At 45.8% G+C, this 24,367-nt stretch overlaps 3 protein-coding genes across 5 annotated transcripts; all 3 read left to right on the top strand.

The window, feature by feature from the left end:
* The first annotated feature begins 1,559 nt into the window (after window positions 1-1,559).
* On the top strand, window positions 1,560-6,172 carry LOC311320483 (E3 ubiquitin-protein ligase TRIM16-like). Of its 3 annotated transcripts, XM_084452243.1 has the most exons (8): window positions 1,560-1,685; window positions 1,947-2,630; window positions 3,422-3,517; window positions 3,693-3,926; window positions 4,211-4,367; window positions 4,746-4,805; window positions 5,239-5,356; window positions 6,111-6,172. In XM_084452243.1, the coding sequence occupies exons 2-8, from the start codon at window positions 2,040-2,042 to the stop codon at window positions 6,118-6,120; spliced, it is 1,266 nt and encodes a 421-aa protein (XP_084308369.1). In that variant the 5' UTR covers window positions 1,560-1,685; window positions 1,947-2,039; the 3' UTR covers window positions 6,121-6,172. The 3 variants fall into 3 exon arrangements, with proteins under 3 accessions (XP_084308369.1, XP_084308368.1, XP_084308370.1); XM_084452242.1 differs by lacking the exon at window positions 6,111-6,172 and having other exon boundaries at window positions 5,239-6,094; XM_084452244.1 differs by lacking the exon at window positions 6,111-6,172 and having other exon boundaries at window positions 4,231-4,367; window positions 5,239-5,379.
* Window positions 6,173-6,690: 518 nt separating this feature from the next.
* cops8 (COP9 signalosome subunit 8) lies at window positions 6,691-18,859 on the top strand. Its single transcript, XM_084452357.1, has 7 exons — window positions 6,691-6,797; window positions 7,329-7,399; window positions 9,598-9,646; window positions 9,805-9,937; window positions 15,045-15,152; window positions 15,812-15,874; window positions 17,751-18,859. Exons 1-7 carry the CDS (start codon window positions 6,726-6,728, stop codon window positions 17,828-17,830), a joined length of 576 nt encoding a protein of 191 aa, XP_084308483.1. The 5' UTR covers window positions 6,691-6,725; the 3' UTR covers window positions 17,831-18,859.
* On the top strand, window positions 11,756-12,805 carry trim63b (tripartite motif containing 63b; the record flags this gene model as incomplete). The annotated part of the gene is made up of 1 exon (XM_084452355.1): window positions 11,756-12,805. One exon carries the CDS (start codon window positions 11,756-11,758, stop codon window positions 12,803-12,805), a length of 1,050 nt encoding a protein of 349 aa, XP_084308481.1.
* Window positions 18,860-24,367: the final 5,508 nt, after the last annotated feature.

The raw sequence follows: 24,367 nt of genomic DNA on the forward strand, positions 1-24,367 counted from the left end.
ACGCCCACAGTTTGCCTTCGCATACGTGTTACAGTTCTTCTATATACTCAGATTAGAGTGTGACAACTCTGTGTTCTGTATTCTGTGTAGAGAAGGTTTGTCTGGACGCTGTCACTGGGTGTGGGAGTGAGTGGAGGTGGCTTATAGCAGTCTCATATGAAGACATCAACAGAACCGGGTCTGATAATAACTCTATATTAGGATTCAATAACAAGTCCTGGAGTTTAGAGTGCCATAGAGGTGGTTATAGTTTCAGACACAATGCTGCTGTGGCTGAAGTCTCAGGCTCTCAGTCCTTCAGAGTAGGAGTGTACCTGGACCACAGGGCCGGCTCTCTGTCCTTCTACAGCGTCTCTGACACCGTCAGCCTCCTCCACAGAGTCCACACCACCTTCACCCAACCACTCCACCCTGGGTTTGGGATGTACATTGACTCCATTACTGCTGAGTTGTGTGGGCTGGAGTAGAGGTCTCCATGAGTGTCAATCCTTCACCATGGCTGACTATTCTGTAGAAATATCTCCCTCTGTGATTGTGGTCATTTTGTGAACGGTAGAGGATTGGTTGAGATTGAGCTGATCACCTCTATGAAGCCTAGAACAAGAGATCATTGAGCCCACATTCTGTGATGTTGTGGTCAGTCAGAGGATTACTCTCTTTGGTCAGATTTTATGAAGACAACATGCAACAAATAATATGTTGAAGGGACCCCATTCTCCTGAGTCTGTGTGTATCCCCACTAAATATCTTAAATGTCTATCAGAAAGCATGGAGTCTCAGATGAATGTCTAAATTACAAGATAATGTTTTTATTTCTGTGATGTGCAGAATTAGGTAGTCTGAGAGTGGTGAAATAAGCATTTGGTGATTATGCAGAACATTGTCTAGAAACAGACATCTGACCCTCTGCTACAAGAATGGTGTGATTTTCATTATGTCGTTTCATGTGATTTTCATTATGTCGTTTCATGTGATTTTCATTATGTCGTTTCATGTGTATAATTGAATGGTGTGATTTTCATTATGTCGTTTCATGTGTATAATTGAATGGTGTGATTTTCATTACGTCGTTTCATGTGTATAATTGAATGCTGTGATTTTCATTATGTCGTTTCATGTGTATAATTGAATGGTGTGATTTTCATTATGTCGTTTCATGTGTATAATTGAATGGTGTGATTTTCATTATGTCGTTTCATGTGTATAATTGACTGACTGTTTGACATGTTTATAAGTTAATTGACTTGACTAAGCAACAGCTATGGGTGAAGTATTATCTTTCTTTGTGTGTTCTTGGATGAGATAAGTGAGACACCTCACATGCTCACCTCTAACATTGAAGGCCATCTATAGGCCTACTGCAAATCAGAACAAACACATTTGATCTATTATCAAATATAATAGCATTGGATACTGTATCAAGGTTTATGATTTGTTTCATCTTCTTCCATCACATCACCTGACAGGATTTGCAGTGTTTATGGTGGAGGTGGGAAACCTATCAATGAAGCTACTGTAAAATCAACTGTTACGCACTTGACAAGTGGACGTAGGATCAAAACTATGTCATTAATTAACTGGACTGAAATATAGATCATTATATCTCGTCGACTTGTTTCTCATTTAAAAATGAAGTATCTTCATGGTTTATGTCATGGATGCCTCTGAAAGGATGAACTGGGAAGGTAAGAACATATATTTTGGTCTTCGGACACAGAAATGCACACCAACACACACACAAACATATACAGTACACACACAAACATACATACACATACATAACATCATAACATACACAAACATACATACACATGCACAAACATACATACACATACACAAACATACATATACATACACAAACATACACACACACACACACTTACACAAACATTCATAGACACAACTACCAATAGTATCTCACACCACTCCTCCTTTTGCTGGTGTAGAACCAGGAAGTCCCTCCCCTTCCTAAAAGACGTCTCCTGAAGAGAAAACCAAACACATCTGTCGTCTCCGTCTGTGTGACAGTGAACAGGAAAATGGCTGAGCATGGAGTTTTGCTGGACCAGGACCAGTTCTGTTGTTCAATCTGTCTGGATGTACTGAAGGATCCGGTGACTACTTCCTGTGGACACAGCTACTGCATGGGCTGTATCAGAGACTACTGGGATCAGGACGATCAGAAGGGGGTCTACAGCTGCCCCCTGTGTAAGGAGAGCTTCATCCCGAGGCCTGTTCTGAGGAAGAACAACCTGCTGGCGGAGCTGGTGGAGAAACTGAAGAAGACAGAACTCCAAGCGTCTCGTCCTGCTCAAGTCTACGCTGGACCAGGAGATGTAGCGTGCGACGTCTGCCCCGGTAGGAAGCAGAAAGCCCTCAAGTCCTGTCTGGTGTGTCTGGCCTCGTACTGTGAGACTCACCTCCAGCCTCACTATGAGTCCCCCGCCTTCAAGAAGCACAAGCTGATCAGTGCCTCCTCACAACTGCAGGAGAACATCTGCTCTCGTCATGACAAGCTTCTGGAGGTGTTCTGCCGTGCCGACCAGCAGTGCATCTGTTTGGTGTGTGTGATTGAGGAACATAAAGGCCACGATACAGTATCAGCTATAGCAGAACGGACTGAGAAACAGGTGAGAACTAGAGCTGTCTATCTTTGATAAATGTATGACTGAATGCTAGCACTGTGATCTGGTTTGATAGTAATAGGATAATAAACCTGAAGTTAGACTGATTTATTGAACTTCAAGCCGTTCAAAGTTCTCTCCGGCTTTCTTGTGTATTGGACAACGTTACAGCAATGGTTGTAGTTACACATTAACTGAGGTGTGACTGTGGGCAAGAAGAATCTTGCCAAGTAGGCTTTGAAAGGCATTTAGGTCATGGTTCATAACACAGTATGCTTCCTGTCTAAGATTTCATGATTATTAATGAAGGTCTACGTTAATGAAATCTAATGTCTGCAGCACTGAGAAATGAAGGGCTTTTCACACTGTACCTAATATGTCAATAAAAGATTTTAAAAGATTTAATTGATAACAGGTGGAATCAGCAATGTTTCTGAGTGGTCAGAAAAGTCAGTTCAGAACAAACTAACATTGCTGCTTGCTCTTAATGAGTGGGCTATTCACACGTCATTCGAATGGAAACATTAGTTGCGTGTTCCAACAGACATTTAACCCAGGGCTAGTAGAACTGCAGTGTGAATCAAATAGTCCTGGGCTTAGTTTAACCCTGGGTTAACAATGTGTGTGTGTGAAAAGGGGCTATATTGACTCAAGGTTAACTCTTAGCCCAGGGCTAAGGATAGACCTAGGCTAAGAATATGCAGTGTGAAATGCCCTATTTGTTATAAAGATATCAAAAGACAATCGAGTATTGAACTCCACATATAAAACAAGCTCTCTGTTGTGTGTGTCCACAGAGGCATCTGGGTTGCAGTCAGCAGAAAGTCCGGCAGAGAGTTCAGGAGAGAGTTCAGGAGCGGAAGGAGCTCCAACACGCTCTGACGTCCATGAAAGTGAGCATTGACAAGAGGAAACACACACACACACATAGTAGCTGGATAATCATCTAGTCCTCAAAGAGAGAGGAAATAGATTTTCGTGTGTTTGTGTGTGTATGTGCGTGCGTATGTGTTTGTGTACGTGTGTGTTTGTGTGTGTGTGCGCGCGCGTGTGTGTGTGTCTTTCCAGCGCTCTGCCCAGGCAGCAGAGGAGGACAGTGAGAGGATCTTCACTGAGCTGATCCTCTCCATGGAGAGACGGCGCTCTGAGCTGAGAGATCTGATCCGAGCCCAGCAGAGGGCAGCAGTGAGCCAGGCTGAAGGACTCCTGGAGAGACTTGAGCAGGAGATAGCTGAGCTGAGGAGGAGAGACGCGGAGCTGGAGAAGCTTTCACACACTGAGGATCACATCCATTTCCTCCAGGTAACCGAACGTCCGATCCCTCTAGAGCCCCTGAAGGGATCAGTCACCTGAGTGTTGAGGTTTATCTGTACTGAGCATCATCTTGGAGCCGACAGAAACATTTCACTGTGACTGAACACCGTACATTACAAATAAAGGGATCTGGAATCTTGGGCCTTAATTTAGTCATTGTGGTGCTCTCTCCATCTCTCTCTCTCCATGTCTCTCTCTCTCTCCATCTCTCTCTCTCTCTCTCTCTCTCTCCACCTCTCTCTCTCCTTCTCTCTCTACCCCCCCATCTCCAGACGTATCCATCTCTCTCCAGTCTCAGGGTATCTGCAGACTTAGCCAGCATGATTGGCCCTCGTCTTCAGGACTGTGGAGTGAGAGAGGCTGTGTCTCAGCTGAGAGGGAAACTAGAGGACGTCTTTACGGAGGAGTGGCCCAAGATCTCAAACACAGGTGGGATAAAACCTCCACCTGTAGGCTGAGCAAACAGACACATTTGGACCAAATGAAATATGTCTGTGTGTATGTACTGGACTGTTTACAGTGTGTGTGTGTGTGTGTGTGTGTGTGTGTGTGTGTGTACTGGACTGTTCTCTTTGTACTGTATGTGAACGTGTTTGTGTGCGAGTGTGAATATGTGTGTGTGTGCGCGTGTGTGTACTAGACTGTGTACAGTCTGACTATTCTCTCTCTACTGTATGTGAATGTGTTTGTGTGTGAATGAGTGTGTGTGTATGTGTGTGTGTGGTCTCTGTGTGTGTATCTGTGTAATGTACAGTACTGTAGTACAATCTGACTGTTCTCTATGTGAATGTGTCCGTGTGTCTGCAGTGAAACTCGTGGATGTGTTGCTGCCACCAGAGCCCAAGACCAGGGCTGACCTCTTACAATGTGAGTGTGTTTATCCTGGAGCAGCTCTCATCATCTCCATCCACAGAACCTGTTTAATGAGAAACACTCACTCACTGTTGAACCATTTAGACCATGGGTTCCCAAACTCCATCAATGTGGGCCTCCCCTCTGAAAACAGTGACACACCCACGCCCCCCCAACCCCCCAAATTTGTCCATTAAAAAAAGACCTTTAAAATCATGTTTCATACATAAGAATCATAGAAAATTCTAAAATAAAAAACATATTTTTCCTTCTTTTTTTTTCTAACCATCCCTCCACGCCTCCCCTGAATTTCTTTGGGGCCCCCCAGGGGAGGCCCGCCTCACGGTTTGGGAATGCCTGATTTAGACAAACAGAGAGCCTCAAGGGAGAGATTGGTGAAAGACAGGCTAGACTTCCAACTGTCCCTATTTCTCTGCTCTTCTCCCAGATTCCTGTCTCCTCACTCTGGACCCAAACACAGCTCACAAAATCCTCTCCCTGTCTGAGTGGGACAGGAAGGTGACCCGTATGGAAGAAGTCCAGCTCTATCCAGATCACCCAGAGAGGTTCACTAACTTTTCTCAGGTTCTGTGTAGAGAGGGTCTGTCTGGACGCTGTTACTGGGAGGTTGAGTGGAGCGGGATAGTTTATATAGCAGTCTCATATAAAGACATCAACAGAACCGGGTCTGATAATAACTCTATATTAGGATTCAATAACAAGTCCTGGAGTTTAGAGTGCCATAGAGGTGGTTATAGTTTCAGACACAATGCTGCTGTGGCTGAAGTCTCAGGCTCTCAGTCCTTCAGAGTAGGAGTGTACCTGGACCACAGGGCCGGCTCTCTGTCCTTCTACAGCGTCTCTGACACCGTCAGTGTCCTCCACAGAGTCCACACCACCTTCACCCAACCACTCCACCCTGGGTTTGGGATGTACATTGACTCATGTGCTGAGCTCTGTGAACTGGAGTAGAGGTCTCATACTACTGCTATTGTGCCTTACTGTATATTTGCTAAATAAATGCATTCTGATGTGAAATGCTCTTTTTATAGGGATAGATTTATCTAATGATGTCATGTCTCCCTGGGTTGACGACTTCCATTGCCATGAAAGTGTGAAAAAAGCCTATTTTGAAACTCAGACAATTGACTCCAAATTGAATTGATTATTAATGCTGGATCTTATGATGTTCTCTCCATTCAGAATCCTCTCTCTGGTCAGATTTGACGGCAGTTAACTTAATAAATGCTCATTAAAAAATATCTCCATCGACTCAATTTTGATGTGTGTTTGATGGTGATCTGACTCTGGTCATTTCAGTATCACATGACAAGTTTGTTGGACTGGGGCTCCCCCTGTCTGGATTTGGAGTCATAGGTGGGAAGTTTGGCTGAACAGGACTCTCCCTCACTTGGGCTGGCTGCTCTCTTGCGCCCCTTGCTGCCATGTGCCTTGGCTGAAGGGTCGGTGGAGCCCTGACTGTGCTGCTGCCTCTCTCAGGATTCTCATAGGTTAGTATTAGGGCCAGGTGCATTGTGGGTACAATTATAGCTAGTTACAGTGGTTATATTCACAACATAGATCAGATTACTCTTATTTAGTTTGATCATGTTGGTAGATAGAGAATGGCTTGATCATATATGAGCTGTGACAGAGTTAGAGTGGTGCCGTTAGATGAAGAACCTGTGGAGTGATGTCAGACAGGGCAGAGCAGAGCTCTCTGTTTCCACGGTTACCATTGATGCACGCGACCCTTCAGATCAGCCAAGGTTTTCTGTTTCGCCTTCACACGTACATGTAGGACAGGGGCAAAAGGCGCGCCGATGACCCTCCAGCTCAGTAGATGGCAGCACGTTAACTCGCAGCGAGTTGCTTGTCGTTCCTTGGTTTCGCAGAAAGAGAGAGTTGGGAACTGTTTTGGTACAGGCAGGCATCATGCCTGCTGCAGTGATAATGGATGAAAATTATGATAAACTATTGGAGCAGTGTGAAACACAAGAGCTCGAGGTAACTCTCGTTATTTATTTGCTAACCAAAGATGTCATTAGTCCGCAAGATCAACCACATAGCCATAGCAATCTATATCGTTGTGCGTTAAGCTAGGCTAGTAGGCTAGCTGAATAGCTATTTAAAGTTAGCTAGCTCGGCCAGCTACCTAACGCGTCCCAGCAGTGTGGAGCTAACAGAGCTAGCACTAACTAACTTACACACATCCGCTAGCTAGCTAATGTCGTTGTCTATTCTCTACATACCTCGCTTTTCTATTACAAGAGTTGACATTGTATGCTGCTGCTAGAAAAGGTAGTGCTAACGTTTAGCATAACATTAAGCTAGCTTGCTGAGCCCTGGCAAATGATTATTTAGCTATAGGCTATGCCTGTTGGTTGATAGATGAAAATGATGTAACATAACGTCATGCCAAGTGTAGTTACAACCACACTTGGAATTAAATGACCAGGACGGGGAGTTTTCTACAGTAACGTTAGCATGCTATGTTCTAGCTTATTCTATATAATTATGCTGTTGTTCTTTCGGCAGGCTCCAGGTGGCATTGCAACCCCTCAAGTGTATGCCCAACTGCTGTCCCTCTATTTGCTGCACAATGACATGTGAGTCAACGCACAGTAGTGCCTTTAGTTTCAACTGAGAAATGGGCCCAGTCCCAATGTCCACCCTTGCAGACTCACAGACTTAAGGGCGCGCTCCCGCGAAGTCCGCGAGGGCTTAGGGGTGTCCCAATGGCCCAATCCCAATGTCCCCCCTAAACCCTCAAGCCCTGAGCCCTCACAGACTTATTGACGTCACCTGGTGAAGTGATCGAGTGTGAGAGGCTGCAAGGGCTCGAATTGTTATAACAAGGAATGGGACAGCACTTGTGACATCACATTACGTTGACGTGAAAACATATTTCTTACTATTGTGGGCGTGGGGCTTTTTTTAAATCAATTTGTAAATTGTACATGTTTTTCTTGTAGGCCTTCGTGTAAATTAATTTTGGCTGAGTCAAATCCCCATTACATTATCAGAACTCTCTGTGTTACCCTCAAAACATTTGTTCAACTTGAAATCATTTCATTTTGTGGTCATATGCGATCGCATCTGCGATCAAATATCAACCCAACCCAGTATTTGTTAGTAGGATCGCATCGATCCTACATTACTGCCTGTGATTCTTGTTTGTGATGAATCCAAAAGTATTAACTTAAGAATGATAATATATTATGTATACACATTCCTGCACCTCACAACTCTTTCCATATTCATGTTGGAAATCTCAATTCAAAGAACACTGCACCGAAATGGGTAATTAATGTCATACTGCTTTTAACTGGGCAATCATATGATTTAGAGCAACAGAAATCGATGTCAATTATAACCATAGCCTACATATTTTTAATCAAATCACATTATACAAACCCATGGGGTTAATAACCCATAGGCCTACTTAAAAATAATGAAACCAAAATAATTATAAGGCTACTTGTGCAGATAAGCAAGTCCAGCTGAAAACATGAAAACATATTTTGTTCTGTAACGTGAACGTTACGGTTGGTTGATCTGTCCGTGCTTGTTTATTGGCTGTTCTTCAGGTAACCCCGTGTTTCACGTCACGACGCTATGAACTGTGGGTAATTCCCTTGGGCTAAGTCTGCAGAAATGCAGACTTACGGGAAGGGGCCATAAAGGGCTCAAAATGGCTGCCGGAGAGCCCTCGCGCACTTGCCGAGTTGACATTGGGACACCCCTAAGCCCTCGCGGACTTCGCGGGAGCGCGCCCTTAAGTCTGCGAGTCTGCAAGGGTGGACATTGGGACTGGGCCAATGTCAAATCGGCAAGTGCATGTGGGCTCTCTGGCAGACATTTTGAGCCCTTTATGCCCCCTTACCGTAAGTCTGCACTTCTGCAGACTTCGCCTAAGGGAATTACCCACAGTTCACATCGTTGTGACGTGAAACACGGGGTTACCTGAAGAACAGCCAATAAACAAGCACGGACAGATCAACCAACCCTAATGTTCACGTTACAAAACAAAATATGTTTTCAGCTGGACTTTCTTATCTGCACAAGTAGCCTTATAATTATTTTGGTTTAATTATTTTTAAGTATGGGTTATTAACCCCATGGGTTTGTATAATGTGATTTGTGTAAAAATATGTAGGCTATAGTTATAAATTACATCGATTTCTGTTGCTCTAAATCATATGATTTCCCAGTTAAAAGCAGTATGACATTAATCACCCATTTCGGTGCAGTGTTCTTTGAATTGAGATTTTCAACATGAATATGGAAAGAGTTGTGAGGTGCAGGAATGTGTATTATCATTCTTAAGTAAATACTTTTGGATTCATCACAAACAAGAATCACAGGCAGTAGCCTAATGTAGTTCGCATATGACCACAAAATGAAATGATTTCAACAAGTTGAACAGACGTGTTTTGAGGGTAACACAGAGTTCGGATAATGTAAAGGGGATTTGACTCAGCCCAAATTAATTTACATGAAGACCTACAAGAAAAACATGTAAAATTGAAAATTTGATAAAAAGCCCCACACCCACAATAGTAAGAAATATGTTTTCACGTCAATGTAATGTGATGTCGCAAGTGCTGTCCCATTCTTTTTTATACCAATTCGAGCCCTTGCAGCCTCTCGCACTCAACCACTTTACCAGGTGACGTCAATAAGTCTGTGAGGACTCAGGGCTTGAGGGTTTAGGGGGGACATTGGGACTGGGCCGTGGTTTTATTCCTATGTTTTGTTTTGTAGACATACAAGACAACTGATTTGTTGCGTTTTGGTTTTACAGGAATAATGCCAGGTATCTGTGGAAGCGGATTCCCCAAGCTATTAAATCGGTGAGATGGGTTGAATTTATGAAGCAATAATATAGTTGACACCATTTAGGAACATGTCTGTTGCATGTGTAGCAACATAGCCTTGTATTGTAATGCTGTAATGAGTACTAGCCCGGGTTCTTATGTTGGTGCATTCCTACACTCACGGGTGTCCGCAGGCGAACCCAGAGCTGAGTGCCGTGTGGGCTGTTGGCCAGCGCATCTGGCAGAGGGACTTTCCAGGAATCTACACGGCCATCGCAGCTTACCAGTGGTCAGAGAACATCCAGCCGGTTATGGAGGCTCTACGAGGTAGCGTTACTGAAAAAGCAACACTCTTCTCATTGACACCACATATGTTTCACACCAGATTCCAGAAATCATGTTGTGGTAGGTTTTCAATGCCATACAAGTTCAGACTGTCAAGAAGCTCTCTTTGAGCTGGGTTGTGCAGGGAAGGATTTGGATGCAAAGTAGCGCAAAGAATGATCAACAGGGGGCGCCACTCACACATTGGACTGTACTCTGTTTCCAAGCTTTGCAGTCAAAGGCAAACAAAATAATTGTAAAAACTTTTTGAAGATGCATCTCTACTTTTATAATGTTACTCACAAGATATCCGACAGGTTCCTACTCTAGTTTGTCAATCCTTTTCAAAACGTATGTTCTATGGTTTGACAAAAACTGTTGAGTTAAAGCACCTGGAGTCTCGACAAGATTGCAGCCATAGAAGACCCTTAGCCTTTAAAAGTAGCATTACAAACAATGGCAGAGTCAGTGTTGCAGAATAGAGAAGATTAAGTATGTTTTATGGTTTCCACAGTGTTGACATGATCACATCTCCAGTGTGCTCCAGCATGGTGGGAATGTAGCAGGAAAACATCCCGCCGTCATCCTTGCTGCACACCACCCACGTGTACCCACCTCCTTGCACATGATGTCACTCTTAGTAGCTAATATTAGCTGAATGCTCATCTTCACATTTGTTTATCTGTGACGGGTCTGTACTACGTGTTCCCAGGGAACTACTTTATCTTTGTGTAGTCAATCAAACAGAATGCCAGGGGAAGACAGAATTTTCTGGGAGTTGTTTTGCACATGTAGTAATAATAATAATAATAATAATAATAATAATAATAATAATAATAATAATAACAACAATAACAACAATAACAATAATACAGCTTTATTTGTATAGCACCTTTCATACACATAAATGCAGCTCAAAGTTCTTTGGTGCTTCACATAAAAATAGACAAAATGAAAAAAGCTGGAAAACAGGATGGAAGATAAAACAGTAAAAAGAAGATAAAGATAAGAAATCAAGTAAAATACAACATGTTATAAAGCTACCAATACAATATCACAAAGCAATGCTTTGCCCAAGCCTGCAATTTTGCTGTTTTTGTTTGTGATAGACATTTTCAAATGGACTGTAGTATTTAATTCATTTATAATGTTATAAACCTCATCTAATGTATTTGAAGATGTCTGGAATCTTGTATTGATTTTCCAGACTAAAAAAAGTTTTCCATTAAAAAAGGCTTCACTTTATAAAAAAAATTTAGCATCGGCAACAACACATTATTCCTGGAAGACTTCGATGTAAATATCGTCAGGGGGGTGTTGACGCCAGGGGGTTCGTTGTTTACCCCTGTGAAGAACACTCTCAGGTGTGACTGCTCTGGGCCCTGTCACATGGACCCTGTTTATCTCTGCTCAGGACACCAGCCATGTCACATTTCTGTCACTGGGAGGAGGCATGGCTTCCAACAGGACATGTGACACACGCGGCAGCCGGCGGGTGGTGGGGGCCATTTTCTCCGAAAAGACCTCTGGCAAACAAGCAGAGAGGAATGCGTGCCATGGCGGGTCAGAGGGATCGGGTGTCGTCTGCTGCGAGGGGCCGGTAGGCTGGTATAAAGGACCAGGGGACTAGTTCCTCTTCAGAACAAATATCAGCAGACTCTGAAGCAGCAGCTGCGAAAGACAGGCTTGGCATTAGCCTTTCTAACCTTAGCCTTCACTTAAGGGAACAAAACGGAGTCTTAGTACTCATTCAAAGAAGTTTGAAAGGGCCTGAAAGAAACATAGTTTTCTAACCAAGCGTCAAGCCGAAGACTCTCCGACATGGACGTTCAGCGGACAGGCTCAGTGGTGCGGCCACCCAGCCCCATGGAGAGCCTAGAGAAGCAGCTAAGCTGCCCCATATGCTTGGAGATGTTCACAAAGCCGGTGGTCATCCTGCCTTGTCAGCACAATCTCTGCCGCGGTTGCGCCAGCGACCTCTACGACTCCCGCAACCCCTACCGCTTCTCCGGCGGCGTCTTCCGCTGCCCGACCTGCCGCTTCGAGGTGGTCCTGGACCGCCATGGCGTGCACGGGCTGCAGCGCAACCTGCTGGTGGAGAACATCATCGACCTTTACAAGCAGCAGCAGGAAGGTAGCGGAAGAAGTGGCGGAGGAAGCACCGAGACCCCCCTGAAACCCAAGGACTCCAAAGAGCCAGCTTGCCAGGAGCACGAAGATGAGAAGATCAACATCTACTGTGTGACATGCCAGACACCCACATGTTCCATGTGCAAGGTCTTTGGCCAGCACAAGGACTGTGAAGTCTCACCATTGGCCAGTGTCTACCAGGCACAGAAAGGTGAACTGAGCAACGCCATCGATACCCTAGTGGCCAGCAATGGCCGCCTGCAGGCCCTGCTCAACCAAATGGAAGATGCCTGTCGTGCTGTGCAAGACAATGCCCAACGCGCCAAGCAAGGCCTGGGCGAGCGCTTCGACCTGCTCTACGCTGTGCTGGAAGAACGCAAGACCATACTGCTGGAGCAGATCGGCAAGGAGCAGGATGGGAAGGTGGCGGCTCTTCGGGCGCTGGCGCAGCGCTATGGCGAGAGGTTGCAGGCCAGTTCGGAGCTGACCGATTCGGCAGTGAGGGCGTTGGAGCAGAGCGGGGCTGCAGAGTTTCTGCTGTCCTCCAAGGGCCTGATCACGCAGACCAAGGACGCGGCCAAGAACTCCCTGGGGGAAGAGAGGCCCGAGCCTGGCTTTGAGAAGATGGACCACTTCACACTGTCCACCGAGCACGTGGAGGCCGTTCTAACTAAGATGGACTTTGGAATAGCTGATGATGAAGAGTTTGAGGATGCTGATGGAGAGGAAGAAGAGGAGTAATGACTGACATTGTTAGAACTTTGTACATTTGAAGGTTCTTGAACCTGATTTTTTATGGCAGGGACTATAGTTGCAATGTTTGAGATGTTAATAGGCAGGTTTTGAGTAAAAAAAAGTTACTGGGTTTTTGAATCTTTGAAAAGGAGGTGAAGGGTTGGGTAAATGACTTACCCAAATTCTGAGTGCAATATCTAGTTTTTTTGTACTCACACCAACTTTTGCCATTTTGTAAACTGTTGTTTTTTATACTTTTGTATTATATCAGATTTATGCTGATACTTGTAATATAACTTACTATAGCTGAACACAACTTTGTTTACACTCAAAGACGTCTCATCACAAGTAGATTAAGATGGGAATCGGTTGTGTTGTTGATTTCTCATCTATGTCTAGAATGTCTATGATTGTATCAAATTGATAATGCTTGAAATTATTGTGTGCACTTAACTGTGATAAAACAACTCAACAGATCAGTGTCTTCATTGGAAGCTGAAATTAAGTCACTTCAAATGACTAACGTCTTTTGTCTCGTCACACATTAGAAACATGTTTTCATTCATTGCGGTTTCCTTCAATGTGGCCTACAATGAGAAACTTTTAAACAAACATTTAAAAACAGTTTTAGTTTAAAAAAAAAAAAAAAACTTTTGCAAGGGAACTGTTGCTCAGAAATCATTGCAATATGTTGGTCGCACTCACTTGGCAAGAACCAGTGTTTAAAAATATAAGACCTTGCGAGTCCTTTCTGGCCTGCCTTTGCTGGTGAGGAGAGGGGGCTATTTTAAAAGGCGAGGTGAGAAGCGATAGAGGCCCTGGAATAGACGGGCAATGAAGGGCAGGTGGGGTCCTGTTTCTCCTCCATAAACGCCTCCACCCCCCTACTCTGTCAGAGAGCTTCTTGCTGAGCAACTCCAGCACCTTTTCACTCTGAGGAGCTGGCGTGGGGTGGGGTGGGGTGGGGGGGGTGGGGGGCGTTCAGAGGGGCAGAGCGCCATGTGCGTCATCTACAGTGTGCCCTATTGGTCAGCAAGCCGGGGTAAAAATACACTGCCTGCTGCCTGTGGGATCATGTCACAAAAATCCCCCAGAGGAGGCCTGCTTCAAACAATAGTTCCAAAAGTCCCCTTCATTTAGTTCTCAACGACTGCACCGTCAACTGAGGGAAAATCTTTGTGACTAGTCATACTGCTGTGTACATTTGCATTGAGGTCCACTGTATTTCAGTGAGAGCAGCTATATTTGGTAGCATCTCATATGAGCCACTGCGTGTTGGATAAGTTGCTATGTCTATCTTGCTTATCATACTATGTGTGTTGGATGCATATGTGTCTTTTTTTTTGTTAAAGGCAAAGGCTGTAGGTTGAACTCATAGTTAATCAACTACACGTATTTCAATACCATTGTATAATAGTTTTTCTTTTCTGGAAATACATTCACTTTCTACCAAATGTGTCATTGGTCCAGATATGAAGTAACAGCCTGGTTAACAGGAAGCTTGGACAGTAGGGAGTGAAAAGGGGGTCTCCACAGACACCCAGCCCAAAGCCCCCCCCCCCCCCCTCACAGCTGTCCCTCCTCGTCCTTCTTGTTATTGTTACATTGTTGCAGCGAACTGTGGGTTGCTAGGACACACAGACGGTTGCTAGGTTATAAAGCAGGGGAGGCTATAACCTCAAGCGCATGAGACCTGTCAGAAAAGCAACAAACAAGCAGATGTCACACTCAAGGTGTGCGTCTGGCTCACCATCAGCTGTGCTGCTATATCAGTCGGCTCACTCTGGATCGACTCTCGGCCAAATCACACTATGACCTTGTTTTGGACTTCAGTAGCTTGAATATTTTCTTGCCTGGGTATACTGATGTATATATAATGGGCCTAATGTTACACAGTTAAAAGTGGTAGGCAGTGGACTGTTAAAGTTGAATATAAGATAAGACAAACTTTATTATCCATTAAATTTACATGTAATGGAAATTCGTCTTTGGCACACAGTGGGTGTAATTGGTCTGTTTTGATTTGGTGGGAATAGGGAACTACACTGGGCATTTTTGGTGAATATTTTTGTTAGTTAATATTTATGTTATGTTAATATTTTTATCATTCCTAGAGGGAATGATATGCAGGTCAGGTGTGTGCGTGCGTGTGTGTGTAGGTGTGTGTGTGTTTGTGTTTGTGTTTGTGTTTGTGTGTGTGTGTGTGTGTACACCTTGTGTGTCATATCTGTCCTCCCTTCCACAGAGAGCACCCGTAGGAGGGCCTATGGGCTGGTAGCGCAGGCCTACACCTCCATCTCAGCAGAGGACTTTGCCGCCTTTGTAGGGTACTCTGTGGAGGAGGCCGTGAAAGGTGAGTCCAAGCGCTGAGGTCCTCATCTAAACACGCACAACAGAAGAGGCGGGTATGCGTGCCTGGCTGTAGTTTGAGGGCTGACAAATCAGAGGATATGAAGATCAAAAGTTAAAATGGTAAATGGACTGCACTTATATAGCGCTTTTCCACCTTAGCGGCACTCAAAGTGCTTTACAATGGCCTCTCATTCACCCATTCACACACACATTCACACACCAATGGCGGTAACTGCCATGCAAGGTGCTAACCTGCTCATTGGGAGCAATTTTGGGGTTAGGTGTCTTGCTCAAGGACATTTCGACATGTGGACAGTCGGAGCTGGGATTCGAACCGCTGACCCTTCGATCATTGAACGACCCGCTCTACCAACTGAGCTACAGCTGCCCCTTGGCAAAAGCTCTAGGCTTTTAGAATCTCTAAGAAGATTTTAGAAGCTCTAGAATGTGTGCATTGTAGAACACTCTGTAGTAGCAGTCCTATTATGTGTTCTGTCATTGTCTGATCTAGAAAGTCAAAATATGCTTGTGTGCATCAGTGTAACCTCTGGTTTCTCCCACTCATCAACCGCTGCACCCCTTTCTTTTCTCTTCCCCTTCTCTCTCTCTCTCTCTCTCTCTCTCTCCCCCCCCCCTCTCTCTCGTTCTCTCCCTCCACAGGAGTGGTCAGCCAGGGCTGGCAGGCAGACCCTGCCACCAGGATGGTAATTCCCCAGAAGCCAGGTAGGTGGAGCTGTTGCCCTTCCTTTCACACCCAGTCCAGTCAAGCCCTCGCCGCCCTCGCCTCTCTTCCTGACCTGGCCAATCACAGCCTCTGTGCCTCTGATAGCGCCGGCTCCCCCATTCATTCCAGTGCTATCTTTTCATCAGCCGCCCAAAGCCACTGGCGGCCAGAGCTGTGAATTATGGGTCGTCTATAATCCAGCTCTGACTGCTGACTCATCACTCATCATATCCTCGTCCTCCTTGCTTCTCCTCGCTCCGTCTCCTCTCCCTTTACGGGATTCTTGCTTCATTTTTATGGTCTGGTCAGAGAAGTCTTCTCCTTCTGTGTCAAAATATTATCCCTTCAATTTCCTCTCTTCTCTGTGACCTCCCTCCCTCCTCTCCTCTCTGTGATCTCCTCCCTCCTCTCCTCTCTGTGACCTCCTCCCTCCCTCCTCTCCTCTCTGTGACCTCCTCCCTCCTATCCTCTCTCTGACCTCCTCCCTCTCTCCTCTCCTCTCTCTGACCTCCTCCCTCCCTCCTCTCCTCTCTGTGACCTCCTCCCTCCTCTCCTCTCTCTGACCTCCTCCCTCTCTCCTCTCCTCTCTCTGACCTCCTCCCTCTCTCCTCTCCTCTCTCTGACCTCCTCCCTCCCTCCTCTCTTCTCTGTGACCTCCTCCTTCCCTCCTCTGCTCATCGTCAACACCGCCCTCACCGTCTTCCTCCCCACCTCCCTTCACCCACAACACTTCCCTGCTCTCCCTCCCTCTCTCTCTCTCCGTCCCTCCCTCCCTCTCTCCCTCTCTCTCCCTCCCTCCCTCCCTCCCTCCCTCCCTCCCTCCCTCCCTCCCTCCCTCTCAGGGCCTCATCTCTCTCCCCCGCCCCCCTGCATGTGGCTGATCTCTCTGGGTGGCTCGTGATAGAGCTTGTTTATTTATGCAGACATGTAATAGGCGTGCCGTGCGTGTATCCCTGCTTAGTGCGCTGCGACCTCACTCTGTCTCTCTGATCATGGGGCCGTCACAGGGGCATCTGCCCAACATGTGTGTTACACAGCAGATGCTGCTGCTGCACCCTCACCCTTCAACCTCCTCCTCCTCCTCTGCCTTCAGTCTCCTCCTCCTCCTCCCCCTTCAACCTCCTCCTCCTCCTCCCCCTTCAACCTCCTCCTCCTCCTCTGCCTTCAGTCTCCTCCTCCTCCTCCCCCTTCAACCTCCTCCTCCTCCTCTGCCTTCAATCTCCTCGTCCTCCTCCTCCTTCTCACACATTGTTCTTTCTCTCTTTCCCTTGCATGGCTGCAGTGAAATATTTCAAATCCAGTACTTTTCCATCAATGGTAGCATAATTATGTACAGAGACGGACAATTATGGAGATTAGTCTTGGGCTTGCCAGAGGGGTTTTTGTCCTGAACGATACTGCAAAACGGATTAAGATGATAATTCTTGATATACAGTAACTCGCTACCCCATTTGTGACCGTGCTGCACTCTGTAGAACACCGACTTTATAGACTCTTGTGAGGGTGTGATTGGGCCGTGGTCCGCGGGATGTGGGTGTTCTGAGCAGACGGCGTGGCGTTGGAGTGGAACCGACTCACACCGGCTCTCTGAACGACTCACACCGGCTATCTGAACGACTCACACCGGCTCTCTGAACGACTCACACCTGCTCTCTGAACGACTTACACCGGCTCTCTGAACGACTCACACCGGCTCTCTGAATGAGAACGAGTCCCGAGACCGGGCCCCCCGCGTGTTTGAAAGGAGGGATGCTACAGGATGGAGAGATACAGAACTTGGCTCTGGGAGGAATCCCCCTCTCCCTCTTGTCCTCCCTTTGTCCCTCCCACTCTCTCTCTCCCACTCTTATTTCTCCCTTCCTTCTCTTTCAACAGATCCTCCCCCTGTCTCACTGGTTCCAAATGAGCAGCAGCTGGCCAGACTTACTGACTACGTGGCTTTTCTTGAAAACTGATAAATTCCTCTTCAGCCTGACTGTTCGGATGTGAGGACCCTCGAAGCGCCGTCTTCCCAGGCTCAGACGGGCCCCACTGCTATCTACTCTGCTTTCCTACCCGCACACACACACATGCACGCACGCACACAGCCCCCCCCACACACACACACACGCATGCACACACACAGCCCCCCCCCCCCCCCCCCCCCCCCCCCCACACACACACAGCCCCCCCCCCCCCCCCCCCCCCCCACACACACACGCATGCACACACGCACGCACACAGCCCCCTCCCCCCCACACACACACATATACACACACACACACTCTGACATAAATATACATGCAAACACGTGCACATGTCCGCATGCAAACCCACATGTGCACATATGTGGACCCGCACACATGCACACACACACACACACACACATACTCACGCCCCTCCAGTTGTGTGTATGATTCTGCCCATGTTTCTGCAAGTGAGGCACAATCTTTCTGGACAGATATATCCTCCAGACCTGAACTCAGCGCCCCCTGACTCAGTCAAACTAGATTCCTTTGTAAACTACTGTCACCTCACATTCATGACGTTGTTTTACATTTCTTTGTGAGGTTCTGTAGCTGCCTATTCATATAGGACTATTACTGTGCAAGCCCTAGCTGGCTGTCCTAGGTTTTCCAGTGTGTTCATGCAGTTACATAGTTTGTCAAAAGAAACTGAAACTCAAGTACAGTATATCTGATCATCTTGACTGTGTATTAAACACCAAATATCCTCGTAGACATATTTATATTTACACCCATCATCTGAGAAACTTGTAGGTCACACCCAATCAAAATTATTCGGGTAAAATTGTTCGACTTGGCGAGTCTCACCGTGACCAGTTTGTATTTGGACATGTCTCCACACACACACTGTCAGATATCCCAGCGGGTGAGTAAGGTTACTTAGAAACGTGAGTCCCCATCTCTCTCCAGTGACCTCAGCCATCTTTAGACCTCACGCTAAAGTACACTTTATGTTTTGCCTCGTGAATAAATGTGTTGATTTCTTTCTAATTCTGAGCTCTTGGTTTTTCCCCCCGTTATATATTAACAAAGAGTGAGGGCTTACAATGTGGAAGTTTGCTGAATTTGTGAGAAAAGCTATACTTTACTATAGGGAATTACTGAAACGAAAACCAAATATAACATTCAATGTACAGTATGTATCCTTATGTACAATGTTATGTTACATGGAAACACGTGCTGTAAAGTCCTCAACAACACAGACAGCATTATACCCTTATTACAATGTTTAAGTTAGTCTGTATCTGGCTCCCATCTGCTCGTCAGAGCTGTGGAAAAAAAGCTAGGCCTGTTTTTTCCTCTCATCTTCAAAAGAATTCGAACCACACTTTTAAACCTCTCTTGGATCTGCAGAGTAACTTGGAGGAGCTATAAAACGGATCCAGGGTTTTTCGGAGGGGTCTGTTTTCTTCTAAAAGCACACAAACAAGAAGCCATGGGTCACATGGTCTAAAAGCACAGAACACAAGTTCAGGATATGGGCCCCGTTTTCAGACGGGATACTCTGCAGATGTTATTAGCCTAATCTTGTCTGATCAGTCATTTCTCAACTGTAGATAGGAAAGCCAGCCTTATGGGCGGCTGTAGCTCAGTTGGTAGAGCGGGTCGTTCAATGATCGAAGGGTCAGCGGTTCGAATCCCAGCTCCAACTGTCCACATGTCGAAGTGTCCTTGAGCAAGACACCTAACCCCAAAATTGCTCCCAATGAGCAGGTTAGCACCTTGCATGGCAGCTGCCGGCATTGGTGTGTGAATGTGTGTGTGAATGGGTGAATGAGAGGCCATTGTAAAGCGCTTTGAGTGCCGCTAAGGTGGAAAAGCATTATATAAGTGCAGTCCATTTACCATTTATAGAATCCATTACTTATTACATTCAGTTTAACAGCATCCTGATCTCAGCTGTGTATCTCACCTGTGTCCTTACTTGTATGCAAAATCTCACCATGTGTGCCCTCACACCAGGGGATGTACATGCATGCATCTCTAATAAATATCGGCTAGATAAGTGTTCAATGTCAACAATCCACAACAGACCTACGGTGTTCAGAGATATTGAATGATGCACATGCTTGCTGACTTCCATCCTCTCATTCACTTGCATGACACTGCCAATTACAGTGCATACCTATCATTGCCTGACACGTGACTGTGTGCTATGTGTTAGTATGCAATATGCATACCCTGTACAGATATAGCGGTATGCAATGTGCTTGTATGTGTTCTCCACACAGATACATGTAGCAGCATGTAGAGGCATCTGTTGACCGAGCAGTGGCCACATGGCCCTCTACTGGGCCAGTGTGAACTCAGTCAGACATCATGAGAGCCTGAGACTGGAGCCTGTTACCCCTACTTGGCCACCAAGACAAGTTATACCAGGCAATGAGACATCATTGGACATCATAGGAACACAAAAAGAGATTCATGATGAAATCTGGGCACGACGTTGGTCTATAATTGTGTTCACTGCCAGCCATTCAGCTGAATGTTCTGCCTTAATGCGCTTGACAGTGAACTGGTGAGGGAGAGACAGAAACTGAGAAAAAAATCGCAGTTCTTCTCATTTCTGAGCACCACGTCACACCCTGTCTGCAATGCATCGCAAACGTGAGGGAGGATAGGTGATTACTTCCCTTGGCTGGGATTTGAATTATCTGGGATTTGAATTATCTATCTTTTATCGTTTTGTTTTCTTTTTGTGAGTCTGAAAAGAATGAAAAGATAACTTCCCACACTAAGGAGGGAAACCCTGTCCCATTCATTACATGAGCTGGAAACTATTTGCAATGGAGACACATTATCACCGTGACTCCCAATAGTTAGAACTGTCTGGGACTCTCTGGGACCTTAATGGTTTCAGAAACAGGTGCACAACTGGGGGCTTTTCATTAAAAAAAACAACAACTTGTGAATCAATATCAGATGGGATGCATTATGGGCCAGAATGTGAAATGGAGCCGTGTAGATGGGGGATCGTCCCACTTCTCTGAACACATCTGTTGTTTTTAAAACTGTAAACAGTGATGCATTCTGGGACCCCTGAAGCCCCCCCCCCACACACATACACATGCATCCCTGTATCTACTGGATGTACATTTATAACAAACATTATTTACATGGTCCTCAGATATATTTACAGTAGCAGCTGAAAGGGAACAGAGCCTACATGTGGAGAGATCTTAAACTCCATTCAACTCTCTGTTCACGATTCCCCTTTGGGCCTCTCCGAAATCATAACCCTGTCAGAGCAGAGTAATGTCATGGGTCTGGACAGCCCAACCAGGTTTACAACACCAGTCCGCGTCGTATTAGAAATTGGCGAGGAATGTGCCAGCTGGGGAGAGCTTTGAAGTGAGGGGGGACTCGGGGGTCAGGGGGTTGCAGGCGCGTCTGGGGGGGGGGGGTTATACTGGCTGAGATGCGTCTGGGGGGGGTTATACTGGCTGAGATGCGTCTGGGGGGGGGGGGGTTATACTGGCTGAGATGCAGGTCCAGATGCTTCAGATGGTGCTAGTGTAATAGATCAATTCAAATGAGTCTGTTCTCTGCTGAAGACATTGTCATAGGCCTGTCTTATAAAGAGAGCGGGTTTCCTCTGTTTATTGCCCTGACCCCTCTATCCCCAGGCCTAAACCATGCTTCATGGCAGGAGACCTCACCGGGTCCCCTCCTTTCCCTTCTATCTCTGCTGTCTGTAATGTTCACTTCAGCTGTTGACCCTCAGAACTAGCCCACTCACTGATGATTGGCTAGTGAAGTATTTGCATATGCAGGTATGGTCACACCCACACTGTTTATAATGCTCTGTTTTAATCACAGCTCTTAGTGGATGTTCTTTTCTCTTTGAGCCCGACTTTGCAAACTCGTAAACTATTTGGAATAAAAGTAACCAGCTTGGACTTGCAAAGATGAACCTTGGCATTCTCAACTACTCTTTTCTTAATTATTAGAATAAATCTATAACACTAGTTGCATATCGGTCACATCTGTGGAGGGTCATACTGTATGAGGCTAGCAGTATGTAAATGGACTGCACTTATATAGTGCTTTTCCACCTTAGCGGCACTCAAAGCGCTTTACAATGGCCTCTCATTCACCCATTCACACACACACTCATGGCGGTAGCTGCCATGCAAGGTGCTAACCTGCTCATTGGGAGCAATTTGGGGTTAGGTGTCTTGCTCAAGGACACTTCGACATGTGGACAGTCGGAGCTGGGATTCGAACCGCTGACCCTTCGATTATTGAACGACCCGCTCTACCAACTGAGCTACAGCCGCCCCCCATGTGATGTCTGATACCACTGATACGATAACGATAAGTATTACCTTTACAACAATACTAAACATTTGGATACATTGATAGGTGTAAAAAACAGACAAGAAGTTCATATTGTTCTCAACGGGACCTATAGGGATTTCATTGTCAGTGAAAGTGGCTTTGACATGTCTGGCGTTAGCTATTGGTTCAGGTCTGATCATGGGAGAACAGCTGTTTGTGTGTTAGAGAGGCCGTACTATACAGGAGGCAACTGTTGCTGTTATGTTTGTGTAAACAAAGGAGAGCATAATGTAGGAAGTCCTCATATCTTTTACACAGATGTTCTCCTAGGAGCCCGGGGGGATTTTCAATGAGGTCAGTTTTTTCAAGGGGGGTTAAAGGTCATAATCTGCCTTGGATCATACCTCATTGCAGGACACACCGCTGGTGTGACGAAGGATATTCTAAAACGCAAACACTCACTTTAATATCCTCCAATAAACATTCCTCTCTAGGAAATATGTTGGGTTTATGAGAGACTAAACGCTACCATAAGCCATGACGTCAGTTTGTGCCCCTGTTCAGTACAACAATGTTCAACAGGTATTCACAATAATTCACAATCATTTCTATGAATAGTGCCACATGGTATATGTTTCTGAGAAGTCATTGGGTAAACGTGTAATGTCCTTTTTCATATTTGGGGGTGTATCAGAGTTGACATACCTTCACAGTGCTTCCTCTGCCTGGCTGGACACTCTGGACCTGAGCCACCTTGGAGGGAGCTAGGACGGTTTTGGTGCCCAGATCTTTCTTGGACAGGACAGGTTACTGTACAATTAATTTTTTACCAACAGCTCCTTATTTGATTTTACTGTCACTGTAGGTATTGCACTCTTGATCAGCTTAAGTTTATAAATGTTGTGCATTGTTGTATATGCTGCATATTCTGTGTACCTACTGTAATTAGTTCCTGATTGCGCCTTTTTGCAAATTTTTTTGTTGTCCTTACTGCTGTGACAACAATATCCCCTCGGGGTTAAACGAGTGAATTTGCAATAACTACGATCTACTTGATCTATCTGACGCCTGTTCACCCAGGTGGACATGGCCTGTGGTCAGCAGGCATATCGTTATTCTCCTCTGCAGTGCCTTGTTCTGTAGGCCCAGCAGGGGGCCAGGGCCAGGACCCAGGCAGTTCTGTAGGCCCAGCAGGGGGCCAGGGCCAGGGCCCAGGCAGTTCTGTAGGCCCAGCAGGGGGCCAGGGCCCAGGCAGTTCTGTAGGCCCAGCAGGGGGCCAGGGCCAGGGCCAGGGCCCAGGTAGTTCTGTAGGTCCAGCAGGGGCCCAGGGCCCAGGCAGTTCTGTAGGTCCAGCTGGGGGCCAGGGCCCGGGCAGGGCCTGGATATGGGAGTAGTCAATTTGATAGAAGGTGATGCTAGAGGGCCAGTAGGCGGCACTCTTTTCCTCCCTTTGATTAAATCGGACCCCAACTTTTTTTTTTTTGTCACTATGCACAACTTGAATAAAGAGGCAATTACTTCCCCTGGCATCATAGCTACTGTAGAGACAATATGGTGGACTACTCTGATCTAAAGAGCTGCTAAGTCTAATATTTTGATATAAAAGATAAACCAATAATCAAGCACTCATTTGTGTTTTCTCATATTGTCTGAGTGGAAGGTTTTGTTTAATTTTTCATTAACCAAAAACAGCCCCCGCACATGTGGAAACGTTTCCATGTGGACGGTGAGTCATCTGCATCTGGTCAGACGGGGACTGAGACGGTCCAAGAGGAAGCGGGAGACTGGAAACAGAGGGATGATGGGAAAAGAGAAAGAGGCAGGAAGAAGAAAGGCCAGAGGGAGAGGGAGCAAGTAGTGGGAGGAAGAGGAGGAAAGATGGATCGAGAAAGAGAGAGAGAGAGAGAGAGAGAGAACAGGAAGAGGGGTAAAAATGGAGGACAGGGAAGAGTGATGGAGAAAGTAATCGATTGAGATGAAGGACAGAATTTAAAGGTGTAGAGGGAGATGGGGTAGTTGGACATTTTGCTCAGAATCAGATTTGGCTGTTTGCATGCATTGTAACAGGATCTTTGAAAGATCTTTCTCCCACTCTTCATAGATGTTGCCCCAAAACAAAAAAACATTTATTTATTTTTTTACCAAAAATGACAGACACTGTTTATCTTGCTTCATGCACTCTTAATTAGCCATTTTAGTAATCGT

The sequence above is a fragment of the Borostomias antarcticus genome (genome assembly GCF_949987555.1).
Source record: "Borostomias antarcticus genome assembly, chromosome: 17".
Taxonomy (NCBI): domain Eukaryota; kingdom Metazoa; phylum Chordata; class Actinopteri; order Stomiiformes; family Stomiidae; genus Borostomias; species Borostomias antarcticus.